General features: G+C 36.0%; 1 protein-coding gene across 2 annotated transcripts in view; it reads left to right on the top strand.

The window, feature by feature from the left end:
• Nucleotides 1–13,803, top strand: part of CDase (neutral ceramidase) — a 40,395-nt gene that overhangs the window by 19,832 nt on the left and 6,760 nt on the right. For both annotated transcript variants that reach the window (XM_076118443.1, XM_076118444.1), the window contains exons 2-6: nucleotides 959–1,069; nucleotides 11,075–11,230; nucleotides 11,711–11,887; nucleotides 12,406–12,533; nucleotides 13,015–13,216. In XM_076118443.1, the coding sequence (XP_075974558.1) occupies nucleotides 959–1,069; nucleotides 11,075–11,230; nucleotides 11,711–11,887; nucleotides 12,406–12,533; nucleotides 13,015–13,216 (774 nt within the window). The remainder of the gene's footprint in view (nucleotides 1–958; nucleotides 1,070–11,074; nucleotides 11,231–11,710; nucleotides 11,888–12,405; nucleotides 12,534–13,014; nucleotides 13,217–13,803) is intronic.

Below are 13,803 nucleotides of genomic sequence, written 5' to 3'. Positions count from 1 at the left end.
ATGATGTCTTTGAATCCAATATTCGACTACTATGGCCGGCATTGAACCAAATGTTATATGCAGGAATTTATTGTTGTAGTTTTCAAGGGTGTGCTCAATACAAAATACACTCTAAAGGGAGGGACGGATAACCGACACGGCCAGTGAGGGGGCGCAGAACCGGCAGCTTTACGTGCTCTCCGAGGCACAGAGGTCTACGACCTCAACTTCCTAACTCCGGGCAATATCTAAGAAATTGTTAACAGAAAATCTTAGAAAACACTTTTTAGCGCGACGAAGGATTCGAACCCAAGACCGAGAGGTCTTGTATGCGTCACAATAGAAGCAGTGTTTATGAGATTGCTGGCGTTTAACCAGTCGAAGTGATAATTCAATGCGAGTTTGTCGGACTAGAGCTGTAGATAAAGCAATAAAGTTAGCATTTAACAAAGAAATATTCCGTGTAGACCGGCCTAAGATTTCAACTTGATATTGAGTAATTGTTTGATTTTTTTTATGTTTCAGTGTTGAATAGAGTAACTACCTTGTTTAGATATCTTGTTAGGATTGGTATTTATCGTGTCCCTTTGAAAAGATTTCCTTGTATCAGCATAATGAATCTATAACTTACTTTAGGGAGTTTTCTTATTCAATAGGACACACAGTTGGGGTTTTAATTTTAACATCATTCATAGCCTCCTCCGGTTCTTTACTTTTTAGTGTCACTCTGGTCTTAATTTCAGTTTTTTTTTACATTGAACGTTGCATGAATGCTCAACCGATCGACAAGAGTCCCGTGCCTTAGAAAAGCCGGCTTTTGTGGGAACAAGTGACATAATTTCGAAAAGTCATTGGTGTGTTGCCTCGGGTTCGAACCATCCACCACTTATGTGGAAGGCGAAACCTGAACCAATGGTTGGCACTTAAAATTAATAAATTTAAATTATTTATATAATTAATATCACAATGTTTTTTTCAGATGAACATGTTCGTGTTATTGTGCGTGGCGGCGTGCGCGCTGGGTGCGCACGCGCTGCGCGTGGGTGTCGGCATCTCTGACGTCACGGGACCGCCCGCGGAGATCGGCTTTGTGAGTACCGTCTTTTTTATGTTAACCACCTGGGTGTAACTGTAAAGGGGCCGTTCAAGTATTACGTAAGCAGGTTTATTACAATTATTTACCCCCCCCATCCCCCTTGTCAGCAATAGTAAGCAAAGCTCTTACCCCCTCCCGCCATGCTTACGTGAACATTTTTTAATTAATGTATTGTTTTTTAAAATCTTATGATTATGATGTTATAATTGTAATTTTAATTATAAGTATATAATGACTACCGATGACGTAATCATTATCTAGAGTCCCCTACCCCCCATGTCGTCCAAAATAAGCAAACCAAAGAAAATAATGTTCATGTAATACTTTAACGGTCCCAAAGGGAAGATTTTGGAAAGTTTGGCGTTTGGAGTCTTTAGCATTAGGATATGGAACGGTTCAGTATAAGTTAAGACAAGATACACAATACATTTCGTGCGAAAAACGTCTTTTTAAAAGAAATAACAAATGATCAGCAGCAATATTCAAACCTTAATCTTACGAATCAAAACAGCAGTCGAATTTGGTATTTAAATAAACGTTCATCAAAATTTTATGAACGTATTCTGCATTGAGTATACGATGACACTTCTTAACCATTTGAAACCTTATAACATTCCACAGTAATGATAATCGTGAATTTAGAACTCTACACTGCATTTAAAGGGTCATTGTCTTCTCGTTACAGTATTATGGTTTTGTATTACAAAATGTATTATCTGCATATATTTGCAGTTGGAGCTTTGATTGGGTTATATAATACATATAAATATATTAATATAATTGGTCAAATCACAACCGGCCATCTTTTCAAACAAATCAGAGCTTGTACTATGGCAAACCGATAATTAATATACATTTCAAACAAGCTCAGAACAAAATATACCCATCACACAAAACATTTTTTCTGGGTGGGATTCGAACCCACCACGGCGCTGCGGCGCTACGGTTATTACGGCGAGGTGACACTTTAACTATAAACACGGGAGCCTAGCTGTTATGGTGAAAATATGATTTCAGGATTCTCTTTTCTTAAGATTTCTTACGTTCCATCTGCTCTTCTGGTCCTGTTAGTCTGTATAATATATGGCATTGCAATACTTAAACCAGAATTAATAAGTACTGCGACAACCAATCCATGCTTCAGTAACTCTGATATCAACAAAAAATTGCTTAGAAAACTATATCGTGATTTCTATACTCTCACAGAAAGTTAAAACACACTACCATTACGTGGTCCACGTAATCCTGTACCGTCTGATATATCTAAATATAGCGACGTTAGCGAGTGGTGTAGCCAGTCAGCTGTACAACCTGTTTGTAACGACTACCGTCAGTAACAAGCAGGTCATGACCTCTGAGCTTCTTTATTGTTAACTACTGTTGCGTAGCGAGCTTATCGTAGATAGCTAGATGGATAGATAACTTACTTTATATTTTACTAGCTGACTCGCGCAACTTTGTTTGCCTCACATAAGAGAGAATGGGTCAAAATGTTCCCCGTTTTTGTAACATTTTTACTGGTTCTCTGCTCCTATTGGTCGTAGCGTGATGATACATAGCCTATAGCCTTCCTCCATAAATGGGCTATCTAATACTGAAACAATTTTTCATATCGAACCAAGAGATTAGCGCGTTCAAACAAACTCTTCAGCTTTTTAATATAAGTATAGATTGCGATGAGCCAAGAAGATAGTTATATTTTGGTACATATTTGAAAAGGGTTGTGGTATCTAAAAGACAGTGATAGTTAGGTGTATCTAAATATAGCGAGCGGTGTAGCCAGTCAGCTGTACAACCTGTTTGTAACGACTACCGCTAGTAACAAGCAGGTCATGACCTCTGAGCTTCTTTATTGTTAACTACTGTTGCGTAGCGAGCTTATCGTAGATAGCTAGATGGATTGATAACCTACTTTATATTTTATTGGGATCAGTCAAGGAATGCATTTAGATTGAGAAGGGTTGACGTGAATAAAATATGAGTTCATTTGACTACTTTATTGACGGCAATTTTTGGATATGATATGAAGGCTTTAGGTTATATATCATCACGCTACGACCAATAGGAGCAGAGTACCAGTGAAAAATGTTACAAAAACGGGGAAAATTATGACTCTCTTATGTGACGCAAGCGAAGTTGCGCGGGTCAGCTAGTGTTGGATATAAGTATCGAAGATTTGGCATCTATACATAGATACTAGAGAATTATTCTGTTTTTAATGACGTGAGTTGTTTTTTAACGTTATACATAGTTACTAATTAAAATGAAATCATCATTAATATATTATACAAAATGATTTATAATGAGTTTTTAAATGATATAGATACGTAGTTCTTAGTGCCCACACTATACATATGTAGAATAATTAGGCCTCAGAATAAACTGTGCTTATTTATACTATACTGCACTAAATTAACCAACTAGGCGATGCAGTCAATTTGGCACTTACCTGTACTTGTAGTTAGTTTTGCAACTGTAATGTGCTGCAAGGCCGACCAGTTGCAAGAGACGGTTTAATTAACGTTGCAAATAAAGCTTACATTTGTTCAGTGCCTTGAAAATTGTCTGAACAATTGAGGGAAAATAAGTCGTCTTTTCAAAATACTAAGTGACTTCACGAAATTCTCTCACGATTTAGTAAAATTTTGAAGGTTATCAAGATAGCCGTCTCGTGGCGAGTGCAGTTTTCAGTTTTTGAGTTCATCGTCTATATACTTCGGAAAGCACCTTAATATTCTTATGTAACAGTTGGGTCCATTCCCGATTTTGCTATTTAGGCTAAGGGAAAGTGTCTATAATATAAACATTAGAAAATACTTGAACATTATAAAACGGGTTTAGCGAGGTAAATATACGATTAGCAGCGAATAACGTAGATCATTTTGATGTAGGTAGCAAACCTCGACTCTTGATAATCTATAAGACTAATCCGTATGTATAGCACAATGTCTACCGCGACCACTATGCTTATGCTACTTGATACATGTGTTATTGCATGTAGTGTTACTCACAATGTTGCTCCAATAGATCACAATTAATAAACAAGGACGTATTAATCAATTTTGTACATAAATCATTAGAATTTATTACAGTTAAGCCGTGATTAAGTTCACGAAATGAGACAACTATTTGGAAATTAATTTAGTATTAAATCTCTTACGCCATCTGTCGGCTTTATGACACATAGATTTTCTAGGAAATGTAATTATTTTATAGAACTTTTTTCGGAGATGTGTGAAAGGTTAAAATCTAGTTCGCAAATATTTCTATAGAATTACAAAATTTATGTTGAATTTGACGTAATATTTATTGTAAAAAATATCCATTTGTGTTTCCGTCATATTATTATTAGTAATGCTATTAGTTTGAAAGGTAAATTGAATTGTAAATTATTGATTTCAAATGATAAATGAGCACATGATGAAATTAATAAGCATATACTATTGCGAGTATCTGATTTATGTTATGCATGAATCTTATTTTATGATCGTTGTAGGATATTTCGTCACGGTGTCAAGGTCTTGCCAATATGACTTTGACACATTGACCTTTGACCCTAAAATTCGTAAGTTATGAATATAGGTACCTATATGAAGAGCTTGTGGCTAAAGTAATAACACAGATCGATCTTTGAGATTAAGCTACGCTTGCGAAGGCCCAGGTAACTTTGTTGTGGAGGTCCGATAGGCAGTCGCTCCATGTAAAATACTGGTATTCAGCTGTATCCGGTGAGACTGGAAGCCGACTTCAACATATTAAGAAGAAAGGCTAGGCTGATGATTTTTTGATACCTATATTTATAGTGTTACTCTGATTGAAGTCTTCGCGAATAAAACCGGATAAGCGCCATAGTAAATATAAGTTTGGCCAACGATGTTTAATTAGATTTAAATTGGATAATATTGCGTTACTTAATTAAAGAATTGCACATACTTTTTTAATTCGTTATTTATGACAGCTAAAGGTCGAATCACTCGAATCGTACTGATTTTATGATTTGACCGTGACTAACTTTGATTTATTATAGACCTTTTGGACTATATATTAAATTGTTTAAATATGTAATAAAATAAAATTAGTTAAGGTCAGAGTACGCAGGGATTTACCACGTGTGAGCAATGGTTACGTACACGCGTTAGTATATTTTTATGACATTTATGTTTTTTGACAGAAATTGCATGAACTGTGTTACACTTTACCCGATCTGGGAACAGAATTCGAAATTTTGAGAACGGCAGTCATCATTATCCATACTAATATTATAAATGCGAAAGTAACTCTGTCTGTCTGTCTGTCTGTCTGTCTGTCTGCTACTCAATCACGCCTAAACTACTGAACCAATTTGCATGAAATTTGGTATGGAAATATTTTGATACCCGAGAAAGGACATAGGCTACTTTTTACCCCGGGAAAATGACGCATTTCCCGGGAAAATTCAGGTGACGAACGAAGTCGCGAATAATCAATATTATAATGACATTGAATTAACAAAATTCCGTTGTCATGGCAACTGTTTTAATGACGGATATGCCTTAGCGCGACTTCGATATATTAAGAGATATAAATAATTTTAAGAATATTTTTCGTGAAAATAAAGCATATTTTATATCATCACGCTACGACCAATAGGAGCAGAGTAACAGTAAAAAAGTGTTACAAAAACGTGGAAAATTCTGACCCATTCTCTCTTATGTGACGCAAGCGAAGTTGCGCGGGTCAGCTAGTCAACTATAGTTAAGATAACAGAAAAAGTATACCTAAAGAAAAATATTGAAAAAGAAACGAAGAACCATTTGAAGTAAGGTACCCGCGGGTATTAAGGCCTAGCTAAGGGAGATTTGTAATAAAATGAAGAATATCCAATATAATCAACCAGTTTTTATAATAATCAGTCATGTACTTATATTACTACCGAGTTTAAACAAAAAATAGCTTCTAAAGCTTAAAACTAAAACATTATATCACTTTTAAAAAAACGCTGTCTTTAGGCCTTATTATAATAGGGTAGGGTAAAAAGGCCTATCCTATAAACTATTCAAAAATCAACTTAAACTAAGTAAATTAGTATTCTTGACATCAATAATCATTAACATAAGGCAATAGAAAGCATAGTAGTCTTAATAAATTAAAAAAATGTCCTTATTCGCATCCATCAGGACATTGAAAATCATCAGTATATTCTGCAGTCAAACCGACACATTCTTCGTGATACCACTTAGAGCATCGCGAACATTGCCTCATTGCATCATCCATTCTATCTTGTTTGCAGGCATGACAGTACCGATCATTTTTTTTGTGATTTATTTTTGTCAGGTCGCCTTCCGACCACAATGCTCGTTTGGGAGGCATCGTGACTGTAAGCACTAAAAACAATAATATATAAATTGAAAATATAAACTACGTATATACTACCACTAAAAAACATTTTAAAAACACGCTCCTACTTATATAGCAGTTAAAAAATAGGAGTATAATAAGGCCTATTGTAAAATTTTATAGGCCTTAATATCCGCCAACCACCTATTTACAGAAAAGAATAATAATATAATTTTTATAACTACAAGTCTCTTAAAACGGTAATTTACGGACAAGCATACATTAATTAATAAGCGGACAGTCAATACAGGTTTGTAAATATGATATTTTCTAAACAACTTACGATTTACTAGAGTCAATTTTTATAATTCGTGCTGCTGAACCGCACTTCTGAATGATTTCGACGATATTTGCGGGAGGAGAAGTGCTAGAGTGCGTCCGCCACTTTGCAGCGACTTGTATACGCTCTGAGCTTGTGTGACAGTAATCTTGATCGTCAACTACTGTATTTCGTACGTTTTTTGTGATTTAGGCCTTATTACCCGACAGGCCTTAATACCCGCAGGTACCTTAGTAAGATTTTTCCAGGATAGGTAGATTGTGCATTTATGAGTCTTTGAACAACTGGCAACTACTTTTTGAATAAATTTACTGGACCCATTGCCCAAATGCTTTTTCTTGTTTTTGTTTCACCCTAACACACTGTATGGTCAGCGCCAAAAATCTGTATACACACTATCTGTTTCTGTTTATTACTGTACATGTTCAAAAGTATTTCTATACATAAAAATAGTAAAATGACTACTGTATATTAACTTTACTGTAGCAATTATAAAGTTGATTTTTTTTTCTACATTCGACATACGGTTTACATGTTTCTGCCACTGACTGTATGTATAAAATAAAACCTTAGCACGCAATATTCAGTTTAAAGCAAGTAAAATTGCTTAGTTCTTAGTGCTCAGTTATGTAGGGCAATGGACGTACAATGATCGTCAAGGCTGGAAACATGATGACTCACTATCATTTGCCAGTAATTTATGTTTTATCTATACTAATATTATAAAGCTGAAGAGTTTGTTTGTTTGTTTGTTTGCTTGTTTGTTTGAACGCGTTAATCTCAGGAACTACGGTCCGATTTGAAAAATTCTTTCAATGTTAGATAGCCCATTTATCGAGGAAGGCTATAGGCTATATATCATCACGCTATGACCAATAGGAGCAGAGTAAAAGTAATGTTTTATATGAAAGATAAAGTACGGTTTAAAAGTGAAATTAATGAATGTTTTTGGGATTCGAGAAATTAAATTCGAGTGTGACAATAACGCCTCCAAGAACTGATAAGTGTATTATGAGATAAAGGAGATAGGGAGTGTACCTGTGTATTGTGCACACACTTGGAGTCTATGAAGTCCCACACAGTTGGCTGGTTTCAATGAAACTGGTCGCTGTAGCCAAATATCAAGGAGGAAGTTTTTTTATCGGTTTCAAACATGTAATTCCTTAACGCTGTTTTTTAAAGCTACATTTAAGAAGTATGAAGTAAGAAGTTCGCAAAGAATTTTCCAGAACGTTTTTACCGAGCGGAAGGCAAAGGCATTCGTCCAATCAGCCGAGGTCAAGGCAATCATGATGATGCGCGTGACCCGCAACTCGGTCAACCATGTGTTCTCTATTCAAATTCAAACTGTCACAGTTATGTCATTATTATCTGTGGTCAATGCATTTTTATAAGATAATGGCGGGAAATTGACCTAGTTTGAAGATTATTCTTTTACATAAAATAAAATAGGTACCTATCTGTAGAGATATTAAATAAATTCAGGCACGCAAGGATTTATCACGATGTTAGAGCATTCATTATTATTATTTGTAACGCATTTATTGAGGGCATCCAAAGTTTCCAACCCGCACTTGGCATTGCGGACTAGGTTGGTGGACTCAAGGTCTAAACTCCCTTAATTTGGGAGGAGATAGATACTTGCCCAGAAGTGGGTCAGTAATGAAATAAACCCTAAAACCCTTTTCTTGCCCCATTACTGAAAACGGGACTCCCCCCCCCCCGGTTATGAGGGAAAATTTAGTCAAATATATTTATAAAAAAATATTATTAGAAGATAACATTGTTTTATTTAATTTGCTAAATTATTGTAACTGTATAATAAATGAAAATATTAACTTCTACGGAAGACAAACTCACTTCCTCAAATTATTTTAATATGTGACGTAAAAAACACCGTTCAACCACTTCTATATATTCGTCAATGAATAAATATTACCAATATTATAATATTTACGAACATGAAGGTCATCATACACTCATTCGGTACACATCCTGATATTGAAACCGGTCGCCATTTTTTATTATGCCTTTGGAAAAGGATCATAAGTTTTTATTACTCTTAGGATACGTGTATCACACAGGGCTCATCATGGCTTAGCCTTTCTTCCAAACTATGTTGGAGTCGGCTTCCAGTTTCACTGGATGCAGCTGAGTACTAGTGTTTTACATGAAGCGACTGCCTATCTAAACTCCACAACCCAGTTTCTTGGGTTATAACACGTGTTTCCCATAAGGCTGCTAACTGCTTTAAAATAGACTTGTACTCTGACTGCCTCCGTGGCGCAGTGGTTTAGGTCACCACGCCGATACCACTGCATCGGGAGGTCGTGGGTTCGATTCCCACACGGAGCAATTATTTGTGCGATCCACAAATAATTGTTTCGGGTCTGGTTGTGCTTTGTGTCCGTTGTTTGTATGTTTGTAAAAGTCCCCGCGACACAAGAGCAATTCTTAGTGCGAGAGTTGTCTTTTTTAAAAAACAAAAAACAAAACAAAAACTCTTACCCCTAGTTTTTGAGGTACATTTAGCAGTAGTTTTAAAAATCTATTTGAAGTGTATTTTTTACTCGCTGACCCGCGCAACTTCGCTTGCGTCACATAAGAGAGAATATTATAATGGGTCATAATTTTCCCCGTTTTTGTAACATTTTTTACTGGTAGTCTGCTCACTCATAAATGGACTATCTAGCACTGACTATCTAGATTTTTTTAAATCGGAATTTTAGTTCCTGAGATTATCGCATTCAAACAAACAAACAAACTTTAGCTTTATAATAATAGTATAGATAGGTACACTAAGTACTAAGTACCCATACTAAGTACATACTAGTCCTTATAAATATTATGTATTTATTCAAACATGTTGTTAAAACCTTTGTGCTGTCATGACAGTGTGACGTCATTGATATTGACTTTTTAATTAATGTTACCTTCGCTGGCTTATTGATTTACTTGACCGGGCCGCTAATTATGCCTTCTTTGGTAAAGTACTTATTATTGTGTCTATTTTAAGGTTATAGTAATTGTTCAAATAATTATCACTTGCTCTAACGGTGAAGGAATATTGTGATGAAATTTAGCATGGCCAAAAATTGTTAAGTACATCTTTTTTAGGGCATGCTAAGTCCTTCACCCGCACTTGGTCAGCGAGCTAGACTTAAGGACTAACCCTCCCTCGTTCAGAAGAAGATCCTTGCCCAGGTGTGGGACAGGGAAAAAAACTGTCAAATTAGTTATTTGTGTCAGAATATGAAATTAAAAGGAATAGGAAATATAATCGCAAAATAAACTAAGATGAGACGGCAAAATTTCCAAAAAAGTATCCATAGATTAAAAAAGTATTAGAAAAAAGTCACAAATAGTTGGGGCACAACACGGGAATCAAATTGGCGACACCAGCTGTTTATACATTGTAATATGTAGGCCATAACCCCGGTTATCGGTTAGTAAAACCTATTATAACATACATAGACGGTTGTATTAATAATAAAGTCCGACCTCTATGTTATGAAACCGCAAGCTATTGCTCATCGTTCCAATATAACAGTTTGCAATAACAATCATCTGTTTCAAAATATGCAGTTTCATATTACTCGGTAGACGAAGAAAAGCGTAAAATGTATTCTAAATAAGGTCACTTATGTCCTATTTATACTTAGGCGTATTGCTGACCAGTTAACACTGAAAGAAAATAGAAAAATCTGAAAATTTGCATAAGTTTATCTCTTTAGCTTACTGAAGAATTGTGTTATTTGCCTATTAGGTAAATCGCCTTAAATAAATAGACACAAAATAATGGAAATAGTTATGGAATAAAGCAATAGACAAAAGCCTGAAGAGTTTTAAATGATTAAGGTACATAATGTTTTGTTTTCGCTCAAGAGCACGTTAGTGCCATCTAGTGTGCAATAGCTAAACTACCAAGCGTCAAAGATAAACACCTTGGTATTTTTTAGGCACATCTTTTGCGGCACAACTAAAACTAAACGGAGACTTGTTTGCATGAGATTGAGAGCTAGTTTTATATTTTATAGCGTATGTATAGGTGTTAGATAACCTATCTGCTAAATAAAGTGACAACAACTGGATGAAAACAACTGACGCAATTTCATCAGATTCTGATATTTTTTCCAAAAGATTTTAAACATAGACCTACCCATTTTTTATTTTAATTATCTATAAATAATCATAACTCTGGCATTGCATGTTTAATATTTAATAGGATACGGGAATTAACGCGAACATAATAATAAATCAAGGTAAAATGCGTGTTCGCGTTAATTCCCGTATGCATATATTACCTCTATATATCTTTAACTAAATTAAATCTCGTCTTTCAGATGGGCTACGCACAGCTAGAACAGACGGGCCATGGTATTCACCTGAGGCAGTTTTCCAGAGCGTTTGTCTTCGAAGATGGTGTTGAGAACAAGACGACGAGGCTGGTGTACGTGTCTGTTGATGCTGCTATGATGGGACACGGCGTTAGAAAAGAGGTGCGTTGATTTTGAAAAATTATCTTCGTATTTTAATTGAGGAAAAGGTTTTGGGATTTGTATGAAAATTGGACCACAGAACAGATAAAATCTATATCTAGCTAGTACACATTAATTATTATCTACTTTGGGGTAAGGAATCGAACTTTTAATTTAAAAAAGGTAAGAAATCCCTTCAGAAGCCCAACGTACCTAGAGGAAAAATGCTAGGTTGCCGTAAGAATGGAAAGGCTCCAGTGCTCTCCACCTGCCGGTCACCTCATTGAAGCTCTACACGAAATCCATGGTCCTCTCACCACAAGTAAAGAAAAGAAAGAAAAAAAGAAGAAAGTTTATTTAGTAAAACAAGCACACAGACACACAAGAAAGATATAAAATAACAATGGAAAATATTTTAATAGTACAACACGATATAAAATGGTTGAGGATGTGTCTCACGGCTGTACCAAATAAGTAGAAATTAACCCTTTTCTCGTCCAGGTGATCAAACGTCTGCAGAAGCGTTACGGCGACATGTACAACGAACACAACGTGATCATCAGCGGCACTCACACGCACTCCACGCCCGGAGGCTTCCTCATGGACTTCCTCTTTGACCTCTCCATCCTCGGCTTCGTTAAAGAGACTTATGCTGCTTATATCATTGGTATTTATAAGGTAAAGCATCTTCTTGGCTGGTATTAATGATTAAATACATGAATGAGAATGATTTATTATGTATGCTGTTCACATAAAGTTACCTGCGAGATGACGCCTTAAATCTAGCAAGCTATTTATCGAAAGAAGCTCAATTTCAAAATTGAGAACTAAGCTGGCTAAACAGCTTAGTAGGTATTGTGGGTATTGATGATATTAACCATGGATATAACATGGATTAAAGGCTCAGGGTTGAATACGAACAGCATTTAAAAAAATAAATACCTATTACCTACCTTACCCAAATTGTCTGCTAGTAAGGACACAACCAGAAATATTGTTAAAACTATTTGGCGATTAAAAAGAGTGGCCAGGAGTTTCTTGCCAGCTCTTCCCATTGGCCCTACCTTCCGAACTGGCGGTAAATTTACTCTGTATCTACTACTACTACGACTATCATAAGTGTCAGCATTTGACCTATATGAATAAATGATTTGATTTTGAACCAGTTTTTAATTTACCTTATTAATTTATTTCAGAGTATCGTAATCGCGCACACTAAACTGACGGATGCTCGGGTAGTGTTCGGTGAGGCAGAATTACTGGACGCTAATATCAACAGGTCACCGACATCGTACCTTCGAAACCCGCCTGAAGAAAGAGCTAAGTAAGAGTTACTTATGATGACTAGGCACCTATATAAAGTGTAAATGGTGTTCATAAAAACAAACACAAATTGAAATAGAATAGAGAAAAGTAATCAATTTATAGAGGTAGAATCGACTTATATTAATGAATGCTAAATATTAAAGAAAATTTTAGTTGACGGCCTTCGTGGCGAAGTGATTAAGGTGGTCGTCACACCACTACCAGTAAGTTGTGGGTTCGATTTCCATATGGAAGAAATATTTGTGCGAACCACAAATAGTTGTTTCGCCTCTGGTTGGACTTTGTGTCCGATATTTGCATGTTTTCAAAAACCCCCGTGGCATAAGTGCTATTCTTAGTGCAAGAGTCATCTTTAGAAATAAAAAACCTATTCAAGAAATATGCGTGCGGATCGAAATTCTTTCAATAGTTATATACCAAAAGTTTTATAGCAAAAACTTTGCCAGCTCCTTGTAAACTAAAAAATAAGCCATTTTCAGGTACAAATACGACGTAGACAAGACCCTCTCACAGGTCCGCTTCATCACCCCCGAAGATAAGGTCCTGGGTGTGATCAACTGGTTCGCAGTACATCCCACCAGCATGAACAACACCAACCATCTGATCTCTTCAGATAATGTCGGATATGCTTCTATCTTGATGGAGAAGGCTCTAAATGGGAATGCTACGCTGCCGGGGAAGGTAATGAAACTCTATCTCGATTCTCTTCCACTATCGATTATCGACAATCTAACGCTTCTAGCGGGCTCCTTAGGAACAATTTTGGTAGTACATTTTAAATGTCAAACTCTCGACACTCGACATTGTAGAGAATTACGCTAATGAAAACCTTTTATTAATAACAATAAAGAAGGTGTGCCTGCATTGCTCCCTACAAGTCGAGCTCGAAGCAACACCATATAATCCTTTTCTGGAACCTTTTCGCCTCATTTCCAGGCTTAGCCTCTGCATAGGACCAAAACACTGAAATTTGAACTTGGCCGTTGACCTGGCTGTTGAATATTTTTTATACATAAGTGGTGAACCCACTTATGAAATATCTATACTAATATTTTAAAGCTGAAGAATTTGTTTGTTTGTTTGAACGCGCTAATCTCAGAAACTACTGGTCCGATTTGAAAAATTTTTTCAGTGTTAGATAGTCCATTTATCGAGAAAGGCTATATATCATCACGCTACGTCCATTAGGAGAAGAGTAGCAATGAAAAATGTTACAAAAATGGGGAAAATTTTGACCCATTTTCTCTTATGTGACGCAAGCGAAATTG

This window comes from Anticarsia gemmatalis, chromosome 9, assembly GCF_050436995.1.
Source record: "Anticarsia gemmatalis isolate Benzon Research Colony breed Stoneville strain chromosome 9, ilAntGemm2 primary, whole genome shotgun sequence".
Classification (NCBI taxonomy): domain Eukaryota; kingdom Metazoa; phylum Arthropoda; class Insecta; order Lepidoptera; family Erebidae; genus Anticarsia; species Anticarsia gemmatalis.
The sequence above is the reverse complement of the archived record's forward strand: the minus strand, read 5'-3'. Positions and strand labels throughout refer to the sequence as shown.